This window comes from Siphateles boraxobius, unplaced genomic scaffold (assembly GCF_051911475.1).
Source record: "Siphateles boraxobius isolate OS27281-9 unplaced genomic scaffold, OSU_SipBor_1 5, whole genome shotgun sequence".
NCBI classification, from domain to species: Eukaryota; Metazoa; Chordata; class Actinopteri; order Cypriniformes; family Leuciscidae; genus Siphateles; species Siphateles boraxobius.
In genome coordinates this window covers 23,108,085-23,133,382 of record NW_027509141.1, presented here as the reverse complement: position 1 = coordinate 23,133,382, position 25,298 = coordinate 23,108,085, and the positions used below count along the sequence as shown (strand labels likewise).

The window sequence follows — 25,298 nt, the reverse complement described above, 5'->3', positions numbered from 1 at the left end:
TTGAGAGAATATTGCTTATGCATGGATATTGAAAAAACTAAAACTTAAAGTGTCTGAAATAAGGCCACAAAAGACATACTAATTATGTGTCCACAAGACTTTTGACTGAGTGTTGTTGCCTAGAATTTTTGCTTCAAAATGATCTGAAAATCATCCTGCCTAATCATTTACACAAAACAATATATTGATTTAAATTTTATAAGACACCTTTTGTTTGGAAAGGCAATATGCGTGGAGGCGTGTTCACACCTGAGAAGACAAAGGCCGGATAATGTGCCGCATAATGAGCTGCATATTAATTAGCCCTTTCACACATGGTGTGTCACAGGGTCCCAAAGAATGCAAGGACAAAAGAAATGATCTATATATACATATTTTACAATTAGAAATTGTAACCAATTACAAATAGGTTACAATTACAACAACAATTGCAATTTTAACAATATTTCAAGTGTATTGCTTTGTAAAAAGTATACATTTTATCATGCGTATTAAAAAAGGTAAGGATTCATTAGTTTGAATATTGGAACAAACACTATAATAACATCTTAGTTGATAATTCAATATACCTACTTTATTTTTGACAAAACATCATACTATAGTATATTTAACTATGAGCACAAATTGGTGAACAAAAGCTTACCTATTTAATGTGACAGTAGTCTTTTTGTTACAGTCAAAACTTTATAATCTATCCAAAACTAATCACAAAATCTTGTCTAAACATTCATATTTAGTCTGTAACATACTGTGTATGATATATTAGTATATACATGTGAATTTGCAGCTTGTTGCTTATACAGACATTTTATTTCAACATATTTCAGTCTATTTTTACTCATCTTAGTAGGCTATAGCAATATAGTTTGGATGTGTTCATGTAAACATAACGTTTACTAATGTAGGTGCGAGAGTGAATGAACGGCACAGACACGCGCTGTATAACTGTAGTAAACAACAGTGCGCGCGCCTGTGCCGTTCATTCATCATTTAGCCTACACACAGACACGCAATTCATATTTAAACAGTCTTTTTGCGGTTTACAGTCAGACACTATTCAATATCGCGATTAGAACAAAGCACTTAACAATAAATGACTTACTACGTCAGCTGGATCCGTTGCTCCTCGAAATGAAACTACCACTTCTGGTACATTTTCCAGGGTTATTAGATAGTATTATTCCTCACACCGAAAGGATACGCTGTGTACACAGCTGTACAAGATACTTACTAAACACGATGTGTTTTATAATCCAGCTGGTGGGCGTTTACATGTTTGAATGGCTTGCCTTAGATCATTTGCGTTTCAATACCGCGCGCTCTCCGTGGGCGTGGCACATTAACGCGTAATGAGGTATAATGAGCTGGAAAGAAAAATACTGACATCTCTCTCTTTTCATACAGATTACATAAACTGAGAATATTTGTTTTTTATATAAATTAATTCATTTAAAAGAAGAGAGTTCAAGCTTCATTATGGAAAAACACTCGTGCCTGTATGACAAGTATTCGCGGAATTACAGTTAATTTTCGGACGCGTTTCAGAATGGACTTAACTGACAGAGAGAAGGCAGAACGCGCATCATGTTTGTTTTTATTTATTTGGCGAAAAGCACAACACTTTGTTTTTATTGTGAGTATCCACAAAAAAATAGACACTTATCAGGATCTAATGATGTACAACACTTAATATGTAAGATCAAAATCAACAGAGTATTTTGAGTTTCTTTTGCACTGATAAGAAAAAAAGCGAGGCGCGATAGCCGACCTCAGAGGGTTAATAAACAATTAAAATGTCTCCTTGCTATATTTGATGTATTCATATCATTGCTTTTGCCAGTTCATTGTGACAGCTTTTTGGTGCTTTATTGGCAGCGTCACCCTTACGTGAATCACCGCACGCCGCATTTTTTTTTATATTCATTTATCGGCCATTATAAATACCGATAGTTATGAAAATTCCTAATATCAGCCGATAATATCAGCTCACCGATATATTGGTCGGATATGTAGCTAGTTTGCAGCTACATATGAGGTCATGGAGACTGCGGTCATGGTGAAGGGATGCATAAAGACCCATTTGTAGGAAGTGAAGTCACCCAACTCCTCCCTTGACATGTTGTCACTGGTGTCCGTTTTAGAAGTCAGGTTTTCTCTGTTGGTTTTTTATCATCTTTTATTGTACAGTTTGTGCCAATGTATGCGTATTGATGAAAATGAGAAGGCCATGTAGGGATTAGAGTGATACTGAAATTTCTAACTTTGATACAATACCTTAAAAAATATTGATATTTGGTGTCATTTTCGATATCTCAGGGAAAAACTGCCATGTATACTGCCTAGGGATGTGACGGTGAGGATATTTTCCCACTGGTTAATCGACGTGTGACAACACCGGTAATACCGGTATCACTGGCGGGGGCTTTTAAATCACTAATTTAAAGCCAAACATAAAATGTTTGCATGGGGATGCATAATGGTGGTCGTGCGGAGCAGAACTGTTTTTTTATTGTGCCATGAATTGGCGCTAATTTGAAAACGAAACAATTTTTTTTTACATCGTTTATAAAAAGCTGGTGCAGCAGTGTGCACTTCACTTTCACTTTTAAATTAGCGTCAATTCTTCCTTCGCATGGAGTTTGATGCGATCTGACAAATCAAAATCCACCATTTCTGTCCGACAAAGCTGTCAGGAGAGTTAGTAGATTAACGTCAGTGGATTTGAACTTGGCTTTAACTGAGGCAATCTGTCACGACACATTAGAGCCACAAAACGGTAGGCCTATTTACTGCTACATTTTCTTTGACTGACCAAATATTAAATTTGTTAATTTTTTGTTAAATTTGACTTTCATATTAAATATTACCTGCTCGGTCCTGTCTGTCAGCGCGTTGTCAGTGTCCTTATAAGCTACGTCAGTTGCACGTATAAAATGAAGTTAACGAACAAACATGATCCATCAGGAAACGAAGCATTCTAATTTCTCTGTTATTAACCGTAGATCTCTTAGATCAAACGGCGCTGATGTGGAAACTAGGAGAAACATTGTGCCACGAATGAACTATAGGCTTTAAGTCCACAGATCAGCAACATTCACCATGGATTTAATGTAGTAACACTCACTGTAACCATGGAGGTTTGGTAGGAATAGTAACATGCTTTCAAGTACGTCACACATCTTTTTCCAGCACTTCAAAACTCAAATATTGTCATATTTAAATATATTTTTTAATGTGATGACCAAAACATTATTTGCTCATCCTTCAAAGTTTACCCCAATTTATAAAACAAAGTTTCAAGATGTAGGAAAACTCTCACTTATTTAAAAAAAAAAATTGTTTCAATTTTTTTTTAATCAAGGAAATTTCTCTGGCATTTTTTTTTCTTTTTGCTGTATCGAAAACGTACCGAACAGTGACACCACTGACCGTGAATTTGTGAACCGTTATACCCCTACTTATTACAGATGTTGATCTACCTTGAATGTTCTACTTTTACACTTTTACATTGCACAAATTTTTTTAACATTTTAAGTTCAAGAGTTTCTTTAACACTTCATTTTTTTTATCTTAATATAATACATAAAGATATTGTTGTTTACATTTTATTTTTGTTTTTGACTGCTAAAACTAATATAATTTGTTGTTTGCCTTAATAATGTGGATAAATAAAAAGTGGTTTAAATTCTATTTTTTCTACCTGTCTTAAAATGTTATAAAAATTTCAACAATTATCGATACCGAACGATATGAAACATTATATCGTGATACATTTTTCACAGCCCTAATTGTGATTATTCAAATGCAGATCATAATCATAAAATATTTTACCCAGTCTTAAAATAGACATAAATACTTAAGTTGTGCTCACATGGAATGGCCCACAGTAGGCCAGTTCTTCCACATATATTAAACTGTCAACCATGTTGTGTCAGCTAACAACCTTTGGACCTATTTGGTTGCACATTCACCAAATCTACACCCAGAGCGAAAATGCTGGTTTTAAATGCTTGGCCTATTGCACTTCTTACACCAGCCTGCAGCGGTTTCATTTTGCTGCTTGCAAATGGCTTTTTGGGCTGTGCTCATCCTCTAACTGCATTGTAAGAAAGCTCAAAGCATTTAAATTTATTTGTTAAATGCACCTCGGGGACTGTGTGATAAATTGCACCGTTCTTTTGCGAAAGTCAGTGCAACTGTCAGGCTTCCACACAAAAGGGCTGTTGTTAGATTGGTTAAGCAGTATGACCTTGGCAAATGGTTATCTTGTAGTATTTTTCATGGAATGTTTTACCACCCACTTGTATAGTATGATGTTGTTGGGAACAGCCCTATTTTTCTTTCTGTTTTTTCATGGGTGATTCTTGGGTATAAAAAGGTGGCATGAGAATGTTAATATTACAGAGGCGATGAAGGGTGGATTGATGTGCATTAGTGTGTTGTTTATAAAGTGGCGTCGCAGTGGGCTAATGATGTGACCGGTGTTGCTTCTAAACACCGGTAACACAGACTAATATATATACACTCACCTAAAGGATTATTAGGAACACCTGTTCAATTTCGAAATTAATGCAATTATCTAATCAACTAATCACATGGCAGTTGCTTCAATGCATTTAGGGGTGTGTTCCTGGTCAAGACTATCTCCTGAACTCCAAACTGAACGTCAGATTGGGAAAGAAAGGTGATTTAAGCAATTTTGAGCGTGGCATGGTTGTTGGTGCCAGACGGGCCAGTTTGAGTATTTCACAATCTGCTCAGTTTCTGGGATTTTCACACAAAACCATTTCTAGGGTTTACAAAGAATGGTGTGAAAAGGGAAAAACATCCAGTATGCGGCAGTCCTGTGGGCGAAAATGCCTTGTTGATGCTAGAGGTTAGAGGAGAATGGGCTGACTGATTCAAGCTGATAGAAGAATGAGAACCTGGATCCATCATGCCTTGTTACCACTGTGCAGGCTGGTGGTGCTGGTGTAATGGTGTGGGGGATGTTTTCTTGGCACACTTTAGGCCCCTTAGTGCCAATTGGGCATCGTTTAAATGCCACAGCCTACCTGAGCATTGTTTCCGACCATGTCCATCCCTTTATGGCCACCATGTACCCATCCTCTGATGGCTACTTCTAGCAGGATAATACACCATGTCGCAAAGCTCGAATCATTTCAAATTGGTTTCTTGAACATGACAATGAGTTCATTGTACTAAAATGGCCCCCACAGTCACCAGATTTCAACCCAATAGAGCATCTGTGGGATGTGGTGGAACGGGAGCTTCGTGCCCTGGATGTGCATCCCACAATATGGGCCAACATTTCTAAAGAATGCTTTCAGCACCTTTTTGAATCAATGCCACGTAGAATTATGGCAGTTCTGAAGGCGAAAGGGGGTCAAACACAGTATTAGTATGGTGTTCCTAATAATCCTTTAGGTGAGTGTGTGTATATAAATAAATCACAATAAGATGTGAAAAAGGACTCCAATGTGGTGCTCGCGCTGAAAGACACAATCTAAGGGCGCGCACAGATGCCACCTCTCAGATGCATGCAATCCAGAATTCAGTTCTCATTCAAAGTTTTTTGCACTTGCATGTTGAAATGCACACGCAATGATATCAAAATGCACATCGTGTGGAGAATTCATGTAAACAGTCTGTTATGTCCTATGTGTGCGTAAACGGTTAGGAGAAAATCAGATATGTAACCGTTTATTAGATCCATGCATGCATTCCTAACAGCAGCCTCATAAACTGTTGTCGTCTGTTTTTATTAATTAATGCTTTTGACTGAATCACTTTTGTATCTTTAATATTAATTTATAATTAATATCAATTTATATTTAATTCATACAGTGAAGACCACAGTGTTTTATTTTTACATTTGATAATACAATTTCTGTAGTATATCTTACTAAATAAACCTATGCTACTGTATCTGAAAAACTTTGTTTAATTAGTATTTTTTTCTATTGTATTTTTCCTACTGTTTGTAATTTGTTTCTTTTTTCCTATTTTTAATATCAATATCTAAAATAAAATGGCCTGCCTTGCTTTGTTACAGAAGACTGCCAGTCATGTGTTTAATGATTGCAGTCAGCTTAATAATAATATTGGGTTGACTAAAATGGCAGGAAAAACTAGATGCATTTCAGGGTTCACAATTAATTCGGTGGGATTTTTCCTTCAAGACCTATTAAACTGTTTACCACAGTCAAATAGGAAAAGTAATGCAAAACCGTAAACTAGAGTCATATCCATCAATATCTATACCAATTGTGACCAAGAATGGGTTTGAATCAAATCTTGAGGTACCAAAACATTCCCACCCCTAGTGCGAAATTTTTACATAAGTGGTGGTTGCTATGGCAAGCATCATTATTACTATCGCTCATAATTATGTTTAGGAAATTGAACAAACTCCTAAAAATAAAACTTTGGTGTGTTACTCATCCAAGGTGTTAAGGCTGCAGAGATTAATCTCATGGAAATGCACAATTTACAGTAGCTTGTTGACCGGAGCAGTAGCTTTAACTTGATTTGGGATGCAGATATAAATTTATTTTTATTAAAGAGTAACAGCTGACAAAATATTAACTAAAAAATTGTATGTTCAAAACTCTGTGTGGTTCAATCTTTGGTTCTAGACTTTGAATGGGACAAATACTGAGGATATTTCTTAGGTGGAATTAAGCAAACAACCACATAGAACCTTTTTTAAAATACATTAACCAAACCAAACCACCTGCAACACTAATATCGTAATGGTGAGTTTTGCACAGGCCTTTTCCTCATAAAATGTAAAAATCGAGTTCTCAGTTCTATTCCTACTATCAGAGATGAATGAACTTGGGTGGGTCCTCTTAAGCATGGCATGTGACATTGCTTTATAGATTTATTTTTTTCTTCCACAGAAGCACTCAAACATTTTATGTGCTCTGCTGATCTGAAGGCTTGGTAATGACCTCTCTCAATGCCTTGGGCAATGGATGACATTTGTTTGGAAACATTGTAGAGCTTGTTCTTGTGGCATTTAGACATTTACAGACATCCGTTACATTAGTACTAATGTTAGAAATAAACTCAATAAGCTGTACTCTGTCCTGACTAATACAGTTTGTTCAAACACACACGTGCTCATAAAACAGAACAATGGAGATGTGTTTTAAAAATTTGACCTCACTTTAGGTACTTTAAACTATGATGAAACCTTTAGTGGCAGGGATAAAATAATGCTGAAGTCTGGAAAGTATCATTGACCTTGGCAGTTCATTCATGTTTAAATACAATAATCAGTTCACTTTGCTCAGAATAAAACCACCCTGGTCTGATATCTCTTCTGAGGTTAAGAGGTCAATGCAGTGTACAGTGAGGCTAAAGCTTGATTGCTGAAGGAGTGGACAGTAATCCAATCTGGGTTAAAATCCACCTCAGGGCTTTTCAGTATCCAGCCTTTTATGGCTACCATCACTGACTGTACAAGTGTGATAGTGGGAAATTGGCCGTAGCACTGGTAGATGAATCCCAGTCCAAAATTTCATCTCGGATCACTGCTAGCACACATCAAAGAGTGACCTCTATTTTTCTTATTCTGTGTGCATAAGAAAACCCGACAGAGTTGGAAGCTCCCGTATCTCACAGTAACACAGAACCCCTTATCTCTGATATTGCCAGAGGTTTTTTTTTTGTTTTGTTTTTTTAACTGCCAGCTTATTTAGAACCCAGTGCCCCTCCTGTTTTCCTCCCACCCCCTTCTGTGGGCTTGGAGACTGGTGACAAAACAGTAAACGCTTTTATTTGCTCCCAAACTATGGATTGCTCCAGGAGTTAATTATTTATGTATGACTGTGAAGGATAAAAACTGGATCTGAGATGGAGATTCCCATTAGATTTGCAATTTTGGTACATTGTATGGGTTGCGTCTGTAAATTGTGCATGAGGATGTTTGTGTGAACTGCTGTGTGAAAAAATCTGTATTTCATAACATTTTGACTTTTTCCCACCATTTTATCACAACATGATGCTTCATTCACAAGCACGAGTGTTCTAAGTCATTTAGATGGTGTCAACATTTCCTGTCTGTTCTGTTCCAAAATGTTCAAACTTAGAATTAGGCAATTTTTCAGTTCATTTACAGAATAATTTTAAAACTTGTCTGTCTCATTCTGTTCCAGTTTCTCTGTGATACATCTCGCACAGCAAGACCCCTTGAACTTGGGAACATTGTGCCACCTATCCGGAAGCATTCCTTCATCACTCAGTCTTACGTTTACAAGCTAATTGATTGGAAGTCCCACATCGTGAGCTGTGACTAAAACTCAAAATGGCTAACAACACTGCAGAACACCCACCGGGGAACTCGGTCACCGAGGTTGACCACGATGGGGACTTTGGCTGCACAACAATGCATCTCCGTGACCTGATGGAGCTCCGCAGTGGTGATGCGGTCAACAAGATTGCAGAATGCTACGGAGACGTGCAAGGTATCTGCCGCAGGCTCAAGACCTCACCTATCGAGGGTAAGAAGCATTGAAGATCTACACATACACATGCACAACCACTTGACACAGTTGTGAAAGCACTGGTGCGTAGGGCTGGGCAATATGGCAAAAAAAAAAAAAAGTATCTCTTTTTTTTTCAGGACTATTGATCAATTCATGATTTCGAATTATTTTTTTTATGTTTAACTAGTTTAACTTAAAAACATAACTGCAATAGAATTTAAGTAACATTCTCTTTATTAACATCTGGTTAAAAAAGTTATATTCCAAGTGCGCCACACCTGAAGTGATCGACATGGTTTAAATGTACAATGTAATGACTTAAAGACCCACTCCGATGAAAATAATGTTTTTCTAGGTGTTAACATGTTCTTGTGGCATTTTTCTGATGTTAGAGGACTTATCTTGAGAAAAATAAGCTCATAGTTGTATTTCTGAGTATTTCTACATTCAAATGGCTGCGAATCAGTAGCAGACGCTAAAATGGCGGCTAAAATAGACTGGAGTTGTGACGTAGTAACTCCACTGGGCGGGGACAGAAGCTCATACTCCCCTCCGCCCCGCCCGCTCAGGTTCTTAGGAGTAGAGAAGACGATGGCGGATCAACACCTATGTTTGGTAGCGATTGCAATGCTAAGAGGAGAGATAGTGGTATTAGCTTTCATGGTTTACCAAAACATGTTGCTGTGAGAGATCGATGGATTACGTTCCTTGGTCACGGCAATGTTAAAAACCACACATCGGTTTGAGGTCAGCACTTCACAGAAGACTGTTTCACCAACTGGCTGGAGAAAAAAATGGGCTTCGTCAGTAAATTGTTTTTGAAGCCGGATGCAGTGCCTTCCATCAAGACACCATCAACTGCACAGCCCGTGTCTTTACCGGTAAGTTTATTTTTTTTCTGTCGGGAGCTAGTTCAACGATCCCGCCTGTTTCCTAGCACAGTGCGGCCAAAGTGGCGCTTTTCTGTCAGGAGCCAATTCAACGATCCCGCCTGTTTGCTAATTACATCAGCTATCTACCGGGCAAAAACGGCAGTGCTGCATAATGTGGCCAGGAGGGATGAAATATCGCCTCCAGGAGGGATGAAATATCGAGGCGAAGTCGAGCTTTTTTTCTATATTGACATTTATACAGACAGAGCTCTCAGCAACGGGTAGGGGGAGGGTCGTCTCCGTGCCAACGGCTTCGCCCACAACGCAGAGGCGAATTGCTAATGAGCTACTGCCGCTCTGCTAAAGCGAAGTCCCAGAAAACGGCACAGGTTTTGTGATTTTGGCTAAAAATGGCATAATCATAATTTAAAGACCACTGGGAATGTTTAAAAATAGCTCAAAATATGATCGGAGTGGGACTTTAAGTAACTTTGCTGAAATTATGCAAGAGTTAAGAGTGCAAATATTGTACATACTTACTTTAAAGATATCCTTTATGCTCAGAAATAATAAAAAAAAATGACAAAGTTTAAAAGCAGTAATAGGCTATTATTAACAGCAAATAAGTTGTAAAATAGAAAATAACAGCAGCTTTCAGCCTGTCACTATCATGCAAACATGACATATCAAACATACAGTAACTACTACTATATGTTTGATATGCCTGATTTGCATGATATTGACAAGCTGAAAGGTGCTGTAATTTTCTTTACAGGTTTTTGCATTCCATTGCACTGCTTTTCTATTGGTTTTATGTTTGGCGGAAGTGTTTGGCTGTTGCACTCAAGTCTCGCATTTTTTGCAGCATCTCAACCATGAAACGGCTATCTAATAGTGGCGCGTATCGGCAACTTGCGTCTAATAATTTTTTTCCTATTCCACTGCCCGTGTCTTGTTTTTTTCAATGCAATATCACATTCTGTATGAACAGCTGCTTAAGATTTTCTTCTCTTAACTGTTATCATTGCCGTATTTTCAGCATGTCTAATTCATACTTTGCACGTGACGTTAAAAGTGCTGGCTGGCGGGCAAGAAAACCTACTAAACTAATCAAGGATCTTGCCAGGACGTCGCTAGTTTTAATATAAAAAAGTTGGTGTTTTGAGGTGTACACGACATGCCAGATAGTTGTACGATTGGATGCACCATTATTCAGCATAATCGGGTTAAGACCGTGCATGTAAACGCGCTCATTCCCTTAAAGTGAAAGTAGAAATGGACTGAGCTTTCAGCATCTGTCGCTGCATTAACGCCGCGTTCTCTCAGAGACGACGATGGATATAACGGTATAGCGAATATCACTAAAATGATATAGAGCTCGCTCAGGATCGTTTCGTCATTTTAGTGATATTAATATTTAGTAATTGTATTGTTTTTAGTGTCATTAAACATTTTGTTAATGTGCTATGGAAACAAAATAGCCTCACTATATAATTGATTGTTGGCTAGTATTGGAAATTTGCCGTTTTTTCAGCGTTTGTTCCCCGCCAGGTATCCATGGTAGTCACGTGACTGCAAAGTATGAATTGTGACGTCTGCTAACATTATTATTCAAAACTGCGATTTCTCGATTTAAATTTTTTTTAAAAGTGGCAACACCAACCCTACTGGCGCATGTTGCACTAGTACTCGTAATTTAATTCAGTTGAAATAAAGAATTGAATACGTTTCAAAGTTTTATTATTTCAAAATTCTTTTTTTTTTATTAATTGTTTTATATTAGAAAGTATTTTACAAAAACACTAAATTGAAATCTGTTGCATATTTCAGGTGTTTTATCCCCACGTTTTGTTGAATCCTTTTCAGCAATGAAAGCTTGATGAAAATGATCCCCACAGCACCATAGTTCCCTGAAGGCATGGTTTTATGTTTGTGTGTTGTGCTTTACATGTGCTTTGGAAAAGTTCATTCATCTTGTCATCTGACCACAAAATCTTTTCTTGCATAACAGCTGGAGCACATGGGCATTTGGAGCAAACTTCAGACGTGCTTTGCATGGTTCCTTTAGAGTAATGGCTGCTTTTGTGCCACCCTCAGATACGTGCCAGTGTTATGCAGAGCTTTTGAGATGGGTTGCTTTTTGCACCTTCTACTGAGCTCTGTGATTGTTCGCTGCTTTATGGTTTCACATCCAGTCTGCTTTTTTAAGCAATGTCTTGGGGGTCCGGCTTTTATAGATGGTATTTTGGTAATTTGATGTTTCTACTTCTGGGTAATTGAACCGCTTTTCCTAATTTAAGCATTTTAGTTACTTTGTTCCAGACTGCTTTGGAATGTTCTTCAGTCTTAGGTTTCACAGCTGACCTTCAAATTCATTAAGGGAATATTTTGGGTTAAATACTAGTTGAGCTCTATTTCTGGCACCTACAAAGTTTATTTGTTTATTTATTTTTCTTATTTTATTTTTTTGACTTTTTTTTCATACAGATAGCCAAAATGTAATGAAACCTTGTTCTGATGTTACGCCAGGGCACATCATCAGTGACCAGGTTTTTCGGGTCTCTTTAACGTATGATGTTAAAGAGACCCGAAAAACCTGGTCACTGATGATGTGGGTGACCAGGTGACTCGGGTGACTCGGCTAAGGTTGATCAAGCCTCAGCTTGTGCCCTAGCAGCACACACCCACTGATCTGCTCTCTTGATCCAGAGCCACCTAGAGGCTTTCTCTGCGGCCTCTGTGCTCTTATAGATGGCCGCCCTCTTCCTTTACTTGTGATGCCCTACAGAGGGACTGTCCTGCAAAGCCTCTGCACCCTACCACTGTCTAGTGGTTAGCTTGTGTATTTTTAATTCAGTGTAATGGTAGTTTTAGTGAAGCATCTAAAGCATTTGAAGTTGGAAAGCCTGATCAAGTGTTACATATGTACAGTGTGTTTTGAGTAATTGTCACTTTAAGTGACACTTGACGGCAAGATAATTCTACTCTCGGAATATGGTCTTGTTTTGCTTCGAGGCTTAGGAAACGTCACCCCTTGAACAATTCTCTGGATTTAGAATACTTACGTGGCACTGAAGGTGACATGTCTTTAAAAGGTCAGCATTAAGGTTCAGCTTTTCTTTAGAAAAGCTAGTCAGGAGCATTCACTGCAGTCCAGTTAACAGAATGGCTCTACAGTTCTCCCACCCAATGACCTTAGTGATGTTTCATCATAAATGAGTTTGTCACGTCATCAAGGCGGTCTTATTTCATCTCCGTTGGTGCAAGGTGAGATTAGGCTTTGCTGTCGTCCTAATGAACAGCGTGATCGCGCTAAGCAAACACCGGCAGGGCTCTCATCTCCACTTCAGCATACGGGCTCTGTTGGATCATTCTAGCATTGACATTTGCTCCACATTGTGTTCTTAATTACATTTTAGATCATCACTCGGTTCCATTTAGTAATGAAGGGACAGCTGTACAGACTTCCCCACACAAGAAATTACTCATTTTATTGAAGGGGTTATTATAGGGGAATATTATGTTTTCTCTTTCACCCTTAAATTTAGGAGTGGGTTGAAAAAGCAAAGTAGCATTTCTTTTTAAAGGTGCTGTGGAGACCTTTTGATGTGGTTTTACAATCTTATCACATAGCATAAACAGGTTTTGTCTGGGGTTTGTAAGTCTGACTGCATTCATACATTTGGTAAAAGAGGCAAAAACATTGAAATTGACTGTAGAGGCGTATTAGTTTGGCACTGGAGTCGCTGTTAGCTCTTGTTGCATACTTGGCTTGTGAGGGAAAATTAATCATCACTGGTCTGCATTAATATTTTTTTTTGAAATCCAGGCCACTCCTGTTTGCATTACAGCATGACACAGACCGCCAAAACCAATACCATTACAGTCCATTCAAGAGTTAATGGTTCTGCAGATATTTGTGTCCTATGTATTTTAGATTTACGTTGTGGTCTCCCAAGAAGACTCAAAATCATAAAGACAAAAGACAATTTCAACCTCTTAACTACTGGTCGGCCGATATATCGCCAAGGCCGATATAGTCTTTCTGATTGGCCGATGTGTTGGAAGCAGGACTTTTATTTTGAGGGCGCTGAGAACACCATCACCTAATCACACAGGGCTCACTCACATTCTCCATCTTCATTAGTTTAAGATCTCTGTCAGTCATATCAATACTTTTTTAGACAGAACTGGTAAACAAAGAAAGTAAATGGTATGCAAAAAAGTTTCTTTTATATTATTTGTAACAGAAAAGGCAAACAATCAGGCTAAAATACCTTATCATTTACGGTCAACATTCAGCAAATGCGCATCTACATTTGAACAAATCTCTGAATATCTAATAAACATTTAATTTCACATACCTTGCAGATTTAATCGAATCCAGCTGTGATTTCTCGTGAATTGTGCATTTGTAGCCTGCATAAACATGTTACTGCGAGTGACGGTCGGTCATTGCGAAGTGAGTGAATGCGAACAGAAGATCAGCTTTACAGGAGACTCGATCGCAAAAAAACTTGAAATCCTTAATTTTAAAATATGCTGTGCTATATCCAGTTGCCCACTGTGTCATATTCATATCGTTTTCACTGTGTGCTGTATGTAAAATTAGCGTTACCTTGTCTTTATTTGAAAAAATGATTACTAGTGCGCACGACAATACCAGATTACTGAGTGCCCTGTTACAGTGTTTACTTCCTTTTTATTCACATAGCCTATTCATATATTTTTAAACAATTACTTTATGTGTGAAAAATACTGCAATAGGATTGCAGATTCAAGAAGTTGCCATCTAAAGTATAAGCATGTTTATTTTAAAGATTTGTTTTCTAATTTATTAAATATTGACTAAAATAAATATAAAGTGTGTGTGTGTATGTGTGTGTATATATATATATATATATATGTATGTATGTATTTATGTGTGTGTGTGTGTGTGTGTGTGTGTGTGTGTGTGTGTGTATATATATATATATATATATATATATATATATATATATATATATATATATATATATATATATATATATATATATATATATATATATATATTAGGTAGGGCTGGACCAGAATATTCGAATATTCGTTCGGTGGGTTGGTATTCGATTTGAAAATTTGACATTCGAATATTCGTTTTTTTTTTTGCACACCTGGGATCCCCCGCGAAACGGTTCTCACTCGCGCTTGAATAAGGCCGGCGACACACTGGCTGCATGGCGTGAGCGTCTCAGCTGTGTGGCATGTACGTTTTTATTTCAGCTCCCATGTTAACAGGTTGGAGTTTGCACACTGCCTGTGTGAAACGCGTCTCAGGCGCGGCTCGAGCCACGCGGAAAATGCGTGCATGCTAGAAATAGAACCGACGCCTAACTGCAACGGGAGTGTTCTCTGGCTAGAGCGCAGAACAGCGGAGTTTGTATGGACCGAAGTGCATGCCTGAGCTTGTGTTTTGGGTTAAGCTGCGTTGCTTTGACATTGTGGAAAATAGAATAATAGAAACAAAATGTATTAGCCTTTTACCCGTTATTATCAATCTAAATTAATCTCGTTTTTAATTTAACTTAATTTCGTTTTTCTTTATTTAAATTTTGTTTTTTCTTTATTTAAGTTTCATTTTTCTTTATTTAAATTTCGTTTTTTCTTTATTTAAGTTTCATTTTTCTTTATTTAAATTTCGTTTTTCTTTATTTAAGTTTCGGTTTTTTTTATTTAAATTTATTTTTTTCTTTATTTAAATTTCGTTTTTCCTTATTTAAATCTACCCTTTACTGTGTCAGTAATTTGTTAGTCAGAAAAATATTAGACTACCTTAAAAGTATTGCTTAATTTAACAGACCTGTGTGTGTGCGTTTTATATCATAGTGGAGTGTCCGTTCTCGGAGCATATAAACCCTGCCCGCGTGAGGTGCGCTGCTTCCCGCTCGCGCTGTTCTGTAGCTGACTAAAAGTTTATTAATTCTGAATGTGTCGCGTCTCGCGTGTCCATCTATATTGCACCAAATGCAACACTGCACTCCCTTGTGAAGTCGGTTGGATGAACGGTTCTCAAATAATCAAAATGCAAAAAGACAGACCAACACAGAGATTCCTGCCTTTATTAGTGAAAAGAATATGTTCAGCCCCCTCTCGCCGAAGCTTCGAATATTCGATGTTCATTACTACCGAAGCTTCGAAGCTCAAAAAATGGTATTCGGATCAGCCCTAATATTAGGGCTGTCAATCGATTAAAATATTTAATCGCGATTAATCGCATGATTGTCATGAGTTAACTCGCGATTAATCGCACATTTTTATCAGTTCTTAATGTACCTTAAATTAATACTTTTCAAGTTTTGAATACATTAATCAACATGGGTGTGGACAAATATGGATGCTTTATGCAAATACATGTTTATTATTAGTGAAACCATACTCAACATAGTCAAGTCAAGTTAAGTCATCCTCATTTATATAGCGCTTTTAACAATGTAGATTGTTTCAAAGCAGCTTTACAGAGATAAACATATAATTTAAAGGGGTCATATAATGGTACATGCACTTTTACAAGTTGATTGTACTGAAATGTGTGTTGGCAGTGCCTGTACACAACCATCATATAATGATAAAAATCCATCCAGTGTTTTTGTTTTAATCTCCTTATATGTTTTCCCCTGCCTCAAATTGAGCCGTTCGTTTTTGTGACGTCAATAAAACGGACGCCCCTCCCACGATTGATAATTGACAGCAGCGTTTCTATGGTTTCAACACAGACCCGCCCTGAGCGAGCTGTCATCGTAGTCCGCCATTGTTGATACACTGGAACAGAATGGCGTCTAAGCTATTGTGGTGTTCTGTTTTTGGCTGTAATAAGGAACACAGCAGTCATGTTGATGATCCTAAATACGAACCGCTGAAGACGCAGTGGCTGAGTTTTATTTTTGAAGAGAATATTCCCAACGATCAACGTAAATGCTTTTGTTTGCGCTAATCTCATGAGAATCTCTTTCTCATCTGCTTTATAAACGAGGGTCAGTGTAAATCTGATTTTGCTAAGAAGCTGGTCCTGAAAACAGAATCGGTTCCAACTATTCGTGTTCCTGCTGCACCTCCAGAAGAAGTGAGTGTATGTTTTATTAACCTTTAAATATGAATCTTTACAAATGGCTTGCACGCTTCACGATGAATGCGGCTCGGTATATTACGGCATGTTTTCTCTGTAATGTTATGACGTTCTCAATATAATTCATAATCCCACGTTTATAATGAACAACACGTTATGTTTAATGTTTCAGCACTGACAGTTGTACCTAACCCTGAGATAACGTTAGGCATCATTGACAAGCCTAATGTTACCTTTACCAAAAAAATGTTTTTCAACATCAATCTGTCAACGAACTAACCTATACATCAGTAAACACATAGCCTCTGTATCTCACTACTCTAAGTTACCCTGCCAATACATAAGTTACAAAAATAGATCAAAGTGACATTACGTTAACCAGCCATTCAGAAACGTCCTGTTCGAGCCTTACTCGTCGAACTTCTTCGGGCGTCATCTTGTTCCGGGTCCGACTCCGGTTCAAATTGGTATGGTAGAACAGATGTGTCCTCAGAGACTCCCGCTGACATTCTTGTTGCGAAATATACCCTCAACTGTTGTCAAGGCAACACTCCATGTGCGTGGTGCAAAACCATCGTCAAAACCATAGAGTTCAAAACCCCCCACAGAACAGAGGGGCGGAGTGAGCAAAGCTCATTATCATTTAAAGGCATATGCACTGAAACGGCGTGCTGAAAACAGAGCTGTTTTTGACCATGTAAAATTAGTGTTTTCTTACAATACTAATGATAATTTTTAATAAAAGTATATTACAAAGTTTTCATTTAGACCCTAAAGATTCATATTAACTTGTACAAAAATGGCATTATATGACCCCTTTAAGGTAACAGAGATTGGTTTGGTTTTATAGTGGCTCTTGAAAAATGTTTTTTCCAGCTAAAGTTAGTTTTGATTGATTCAAGAAGTTGCCTTCTAAAGTATAAGCATGTTTATTTTAAAGATTTGTTTAAAATAAACATGCTTATACTTAGCATAGCATGAAGACTAGACATCTATCAAAGGTCATATATGTTTTTCAAAGAACTTGTTCATGTCTATTAGACACATGCAAAAAATAACATAGAAATACCAGGTTCCCATTACTTCTCTTTCTTTACTCAATTTACTTACACAAGCCTGTTTACATTTTCGTAGGACAGGGCAGCTCACTTCTTCTGAACATGCAAAATTTACATTTATTATTACTGAAACCACCCTAAACATAGAGCATAAAGAACATAGACATGTTTTTCAAAGAACTTGTTCATGTCTATTAAACGCATGGGGACAAGAATATAGAAAAACCACAGGTTCCGATTATTTCTCTTTCTTTGCACTGAGCCAGTTGCTCAAACAGACGAGCCTGTTTACATTTTCAGATGACAGGGCAGCTCGCTTTTTCTGAACAACATGTCCTGACAGTGAAAACAATCTTTTACAAGGTATGGATGTGGCAGGTGTTGAGAAGTATATGCGTGCAAGGTAGGCCATCTCACTGTGTGCCCCTTCATGTTTGGACCACCACTGCAGGGGACAGTCCTCTATGCCAATAGAGGGGTCTGCCTTGTAGCGGTCCACACATTTCTCAATACATTCCTCTTCATCATCATCAGATGAAGACTCTGGCACAGACATGAGACATGATATCTTCTTAGGTGGCTCAGTTGTCACTGGTTTATCTCGCTGTGCAAGCCCCTCCCTCCCCCCATTCTGGAGCAAGGCACAGACTGAACTCCACACCTCAGCTCTGTCAGCCCTGCTCAGACATTTGAGGTCCTTAAACCTAGGGTCCAGTGCTGTTGCAACCCTCAGCCATGTGGTGTTGGTTTTTTCCTTCCGTTTTTGAAAGTTTCCTTAAACTTAATCATGTATGCTGGGTCATCTTCTGAGACCTCCATCACACGTGATAGATGACACAACGTGGGCAGCACAACTGAGCAAGAAACAAACTTCTCTCCTCCTAAAGGTTCACTCACATACCTGGAATAATAGAGAAAAGCATTTTAATTAGACATAATGAGTCTCTATATCCATCTCTCACTCTCACTGACACACACACACACACACACACACACACACACACACACACACACACACACACACACACACACACACACACACACACACACACACACACACACACACACACTGTCAGAGACACATCAGAACAACATAAATCCACTCTATTATAAATGTCACACACACACACACACACACACACACACACACACACACACACACACACACACACACACACACACACACACACACACACACACACACACACACACACACTGTCAAGAGACACATCAGAACAACATAAATCCACTCTATTATAAATGTCACACACACACACACACTGTCAGAGACACATCAGAACAACATAAATCCACTCTATTATAAATGACACACACACACACACACACACACACACACACACACACACACACACACACACACACACACACACACACACACACACACACACACACTGCATCTTTCAATGGTTCTTGATTTCTCTGAACACGCTTTATCATTTCTAGGGTGCTGTTCCATCTAGTTGACACCTCCTGTATGAGTGACTCTTTCTTTTGAAGATGTTCAACTTGCTGCTGTTCGAGCTCGGCTGCGTTTGCAGGACTATGCTTGAAATGACCCACTACCTTCCTACATTTTGCCAAAGCGCCGTCAAACGGGCTGTTCTGGAGAGAAACTGTGATAGCTCGGTGGAGACTGTGTGCAATGAAAGGCATATGCTCGAACGGGAGCTGCCTGGCGCTGCAATCATATTGCGTGCACTATCAGTGGTCAGTATTCTAATTTTGAGTTCAATGTTCACTGTCTGGCTACTTGAAGAAAGTGCTCAGCGCAAACGTCAGCATAGTGTCTCTCGTCTGTCTTCATAACGGTCAAAGCGTGAGACCGAAGTTTCCAGTGTGCGTCAAAATAATGTGCTGTGACACCCAGGTAGCTATGGTTACGGAGGGAAGTCCAGTAATCTCCGGTTAGTGCAACCGTGTTTGTCTGTCTCAACGCCTCCTTAACGTTAGCGTTCTCCTCTTCATATAAGTTGTGAATCTTGCTTGTAACGGTGGCTCTTGAAGGTAGTTCATATGTAGAATCGTTAGATGCGATGCGAATAATTTCAAGTAGACCCTCGTCCTCCACTACATTAACTGGTCTACATGCTGTAGCCACCCATTTAGCTATCGTTGAGGTGAGTCTATTGGTTTTGGAGTAGTCCATCGATCTCCGCTGCAAACTATCCAATGTGGTCTGCCTTTGGCGAGGGGGAGGGTAGCTCTCTGCGTCCGTTGTATGCTTCGCCATCAAGTGATATTTTAAACTCGACGTGCTGCGGTGATAACTTAATTCACATTGACAATAAATGCAGACAACTTTTGTCTTGTTGACAGAACCATCAGACATCGTTTTGTATATGAATTTTCCGTTCAGAAGACTCTTTTCTTTCTCCATTTCTGTTTGCTGCGGAATTCTTTACGTCTCTCTCTTTACGTGCATCTCTAACTCTCCAACTACAGGCTAGGCCACGGGTCAAACAGAACGCGCGCTGCGTTAATCGCGCGTTAAAAAAATTTGTACCGTTAAAATGAATTTGAGTTAATGCGTTAACGCGCTAATTTTGACAGCCCTAATATATATATATATATATATATATATATATATATATATATAATGTTGTGCAGGGTTTTTCCTGCATAGAGAATTACGTGGTGGCCCTCTCCGTCAAATTTAGTACACTTTTTCCACTGTGACGGTTCTGTTAGTCGAAATTCGGCACAACACCGACTTATGTCTATTCTCAAACCAATAGTTTGCCGCATGCTGCGCGGATCATAATCCACCGGTCTGGCGTGCCAAGTAATAAAAACATAACATTCCAATTAATCGAGGGTGGATGACAGATAAATAATTATAATGTTTGGATTTTAATAAAAACAGTGATCTTTACGCAATAAACACAATAAACGTGCGTCACTCGTGCCGGTATTGATTCCATGGCCAACGCCATGAATTAGTCGATGTGTGGGAAACACTGCATAAAAGTCACGTGGGAACTGTTCGGCTCGGTACTGAGGGCTTAGCGTCAAATTATTAACTTTTTCGTCAACGAAAGCGGAGCCGTGGAGAGCTGCTTCGCCATGCTTTCATTGTTTTGAAGGGAGAGGGCAGCTGAAATGATGGGAGGGGTTGTGTCGCCCAGTTTTGCTTCCCTCAGTCTGCATTTTCCCCAGACATACGTTCTTCTCCCACACAAAAACTGAATTTCTTTCCAAATATGTAAAATTCCACGAAATTCCGCATTAGCACTAGATTTCACGTTAATTAGCCAATTCTGCGAGTCTGTCCGCGATTACATATCGACTTTATATAATATCGGCCATCAGCCACCCTGCTCTCTAAAATATCGGCATCGGCCATCAAAAAACCAATAACGGTCGACCACTACTCTTATCTCAGCGTTAGGACTTTGTAGGTTGTACTCAACGACTCCTCAAATTCCACTCTAAATCTGTTCAACTTGTTTTCAAACCCATGGCTCTGTGTACTTTGTTTGAATTTTTGGAGAAATGTTGTCCGGTCATCTTGTTTTGGAGTGTATTCCCTTATTTATTTGGCTGGATGGCCAACATTGGCTTATATCACTTCCTTTCATTTTTTTTACCCGTTAATATTAGACAAGACTTTGACAGCTGTTTCAATCACGCCAAGGCCTGAACATGGAAGACCTACTTATTGTTTGCTCGTGCAAAGCAAGTAATGATAATTTAGGATATTTTCTTCACTAAGGATATGTTAAGTTGGCGAAGGTCAATTATAATTTTGCTTTCAATAGTCACTAACAGTTAGTATTATAAGACATTACAGTTAAATTAAAACTTCTCTTACGGTTTGAATAAAAGTCTATAATGCTCACCAAGGCTGCATTTTGTTTTGATCAAAAATACAATAAAAACAGTAATAATGTGAAATATTATTACAATTTTAAATTACTGTTTTTATTTGGATATACTTAAAATGTTAATTATACCTGTAATGGTAAAAGCTAAATTTTCAGCATTTAATACTCCAGTCTTTTTCAGGATTCTTTGATCAATAGAAAGGTCAAAAGAACCGTTTATTTGAAATAGAAATATTTTGTAACATAAACGTCTTTGTCACTTTTAAAACTTCTGATCAACTTAATGTAAACCAGCTAAATAAAAGTGTTAACTTATTTAAAACATCTTATAGAACCCAAACGTTTGAAAATATGATGTCTATTTCAAGGCTATAATAACTAAAAAGTGCCATTTATACATATGAATGAAAAGAGGTAATTTACCATATAATACTGTGGTCAAGAGCCAAGCTGTTTAAAATGCAATTTGAATACACTATAGCAAGTTGCATTGGTAGCAGAAGCATATTGCAGCCCCCTTTTAAAGGAATAATAATGAAAATTCTGGCATAATTTACTCCCCATCAAGTTGTTTCAAATCTGTATGAATAGCTTTCTTTTGCTGAACACAAAAGTTATTTTGAAGAATGTTGGAAGTCAATGGGGTACGTAAGTCAATGGAAGTCAATGGGGGTACATCAACTGTTTGGTTACAGACATTCTTCAAAATATCTTCTTTTGTGTTCAGCAAAAGAAAGCTTTTCATACAGGTTTGAAACAACTTGAGGGTGAGTAAATGATGACAGAATTTTCATTTTTAAGTTAACTATTCCTTTAAGTCCAATTGCAGGTTTATATCTGCATAGATTTACTTGGTAAATTAATGTGGATATTTCCTGCTCATTTGAGTAGTCTGTTTAAACCTGCTGAATAGATGGATGGCATTTTAGCTTCTCTGTCAATTACGCATTAGAAATTGAGGGACAGCATAAATGCCTATGACAGGTAAAATTTCCTCTCTGCTTTCCTCCCTTAGCTGTGAATTGGCATCTTAGATTTGTGATTACAACACATCTCACAGCCACCATAATGTTATCTAGTTATACCTTCACAGTGAGCAGCACTATAATGATAATGTGAAATGATTTCAATTTCTGTAGAATTAATGATATCTTGTTGAGAGTCAAACTCTTAGTTGTAATATGTTCAATGTAAAATTAACCTTGAGTTTGTTCAGAAACCCCCTGAGGTTCTTGCGTGCCAAGAGGTGATTCAGATGTGGTGTTTTGAAAGGGCACTGGAAGCAGGGGACAAAGATTTATCAAAAGTCCCTCATGCACACTGTTGGACCCCAAATCTTGTCCATCTACCTCCTCCTCTCCAATGACTTGAGGATCCTTCCATCCATAGTGACTTTAGAGCCTGTTACTTAAAAAGAGAGAATCCATTGCTAAGGCTTTGAACTAGAGACGGTTGAATTTATTTAGGCCAGTTTTGTTTATCATGCCTTATAGGGCTCCAGACTAACTTTTCCACTGGTTGCACTGGTGCTGATTATAATTTCACCAACAGTAATTCTGGATTGCATTTACATTTACATTTTTATTCATTTAGTTGACGGTTTTATCCAAAGTGACTTACAATTGCTATATATGTCAGAGGTCGCACGCCTCTGGAGCAACTAGGGGCAGCATGCGCGCAGGCGTGAACCACAAGTGTTTCTTCTTGCTGCTTATCTTTTACTGTCTATGGTATCTGCCAGTGCAACAAATTTCTCCCTGAGACCAGAGTTCGGCGCTGGAGGTAAGGATATTTTTGGTTTATAATGTTATATAATCTACTAGTCATGTAATTTATTAAATATTTCAACTAGGCCTATTTCAGTTGGGTAGGTAATATGGTGTGCAGGGTTTTTCCTGCATAGAGAATTACGTGTCGGCCGTCACCGTAAAATTTAGTACACTTTTTCCACTGTGACGGTTCTGTTAGTCGAAATTCGGCACAACACCGACCTATGTCTATTCTCAAACCAATAGTTTGCCGCATGTTCCGTGGATCATAATCCGCCTGTCTTGTCAAACCTAATGTAAGCTTACTGACGGTAACAGTTGCGCTGTTGAGGCTCACGCAGTTATTTATAACACATTATACAGTTAAGAAACATCACATGACCAGAGTCTTGTTTTCCTGAATAGCTACAATCACGATTGAAATCGAGACACTGATTTCATAAGTCCAATAAACAAATAGTTAAAATTAACTCCCTTACATTTTAGACGCAATGACTGTTTTTTCATACTCCAGTTCTCCAGTTACTTGTTAAAATGCACTAGACATGCTTATTCTGTGCATTTTGAGCACTTTTTGTGGGAAATCATTGTACACACCGAAAAGGACAGACACATTACTATGCATTCACATTGTATGGTTCATCATTTGTTTTGGCCAAAAAGCAGCAGTGTATTGAGACGTTTCTATGCAGAAATGCATTACTGAAAAGCAATTAAGAATTACTAGTGCAAAGCAGACATGGATGAAAACAAATATGGAGGTTGTTTCATTGAAGTGCATGTGGCCTGGTGTGTATTAAAGTGGGGCTTCATCAGAGTTCTTCATCAGATGTGAGCTAGCTGGGAAAAAACAAACAAATTTTTTCTTGTCCTTTTCTCCTCTAGTGTTTAAAAAAAAGTTTAAACTTTTTGAAAATGAAAATTATGTCATTAATGACTCACCCTCATGTCGTTCCAAGCCCGTAAGACCTCCGTTCATCTTCGAAACGCAGTTTAAGATATTTCATATTTAGTCCGAGAGTTTTCTGTCCCTTCGTTGAAAATCTGTCCCTCCATTGAAAATCGATGTACGGTATACTGTCCTTGTCCAGAAAGGCAATAAAGACATCATCAAAGTAGTCCACGTGACCTCAGGGGGTTAGTTAGAATTTTTCTAAGCATCGAAAATACATTTTGTTCCAAAAATAACAAAAACAATGACTTTATTCAGCATTGTATTCTCTTCCGGTTCTGTTGTCAATCCGCGTTCACGATGCCAGTGACGCTGCTGACGTAAGACGCTGCTGATGTGTTATCTGGTGCGTCCGTGTATTTGGGTTCAAATAAATATGTCTGGTAAAAAAAAAAAAGCAAGTCTTCCCCTGTGTCGAAATCCTTAGACATGTTTGCAAAGAATGTTTTGTTTACAGCGTGCATCTCCCTCAGACTGTAAACGAAGCTCGGGCGCACCAGATAACACGTCAGCTCGTCTTACGTCAGCGGACTCATGAACACGGATTGACAACAGAACCGGAAGAGAATACAATGCTGAATAAAGTCGTCGTTTTTGTTATTTTTGGAACAAAATGTATTTTCGATGCTTCAAAAAATTCTAACTAATCCACTGAGGTCACATGGACTACTTTGATGATGTCTTTATTGCCTTTCTGGACAAGGACAGTATACCGTACATAGATTTTCAATGGAGGGACCAAAAGCTCTCGGACTGAATCTAAAATATCTTAAACTGTGTTCCGAAGATGAACAGAGGTCTTACGTGCTTGGAACGACATGAGGGTGAGTCATTAATGACATAATTTTCATTTTTGTGTGAACTAACCCTTTAAATGCTAATTGAAGACCAGTCTTGGATTACGAACTTAAGACCTTTTATTAAGTGCACACCTCCTTAAATTCACCCCAAGTGTTCCATCCAGCAAGAGTGTTGTGTCCTGTTAGCAATAGTTATTGCTTTTATCCCACTGCACAGGTAAGTTGAGCGCCCCTACATAACCTACACATCATAATGACTATGAGCTGATGAACACTTGCTTAATTAGTTGGAAATATGCAGTTTGAAAATGGTCTTTCCTTATTATTTTTTTGTACTTAAACTACATTGGACCAAGGTCAACAGTCCCAGTAGGTTGTTAGCCAGTCCCAGTAGGATGTTAGCCTTTA

General features: G+C 38.2%; 1 protein-coding gene across 1 annotated transcript in view; it reads left to right on the top strand.

The window, feature by feature from the left end:
* The window catches only part of atp2b4 (ATPase plasma membrane Ca2+ transporting 4), a 161,289-nt gene that overhangs the window by 67,686 nt on the left and 68,305 nt on the right, over positions 1 to 25,298 (top strand). The window contains 1 exon segment of the mRNA XM_077203334.1: positions 8,166 to 8,510. Coding sequence (XP_077059449.1) covers positions 8,315 to 8,510 — 196 coding nt within the window. The 5' untranslated portion in view covers positions 8,166 to 8,314.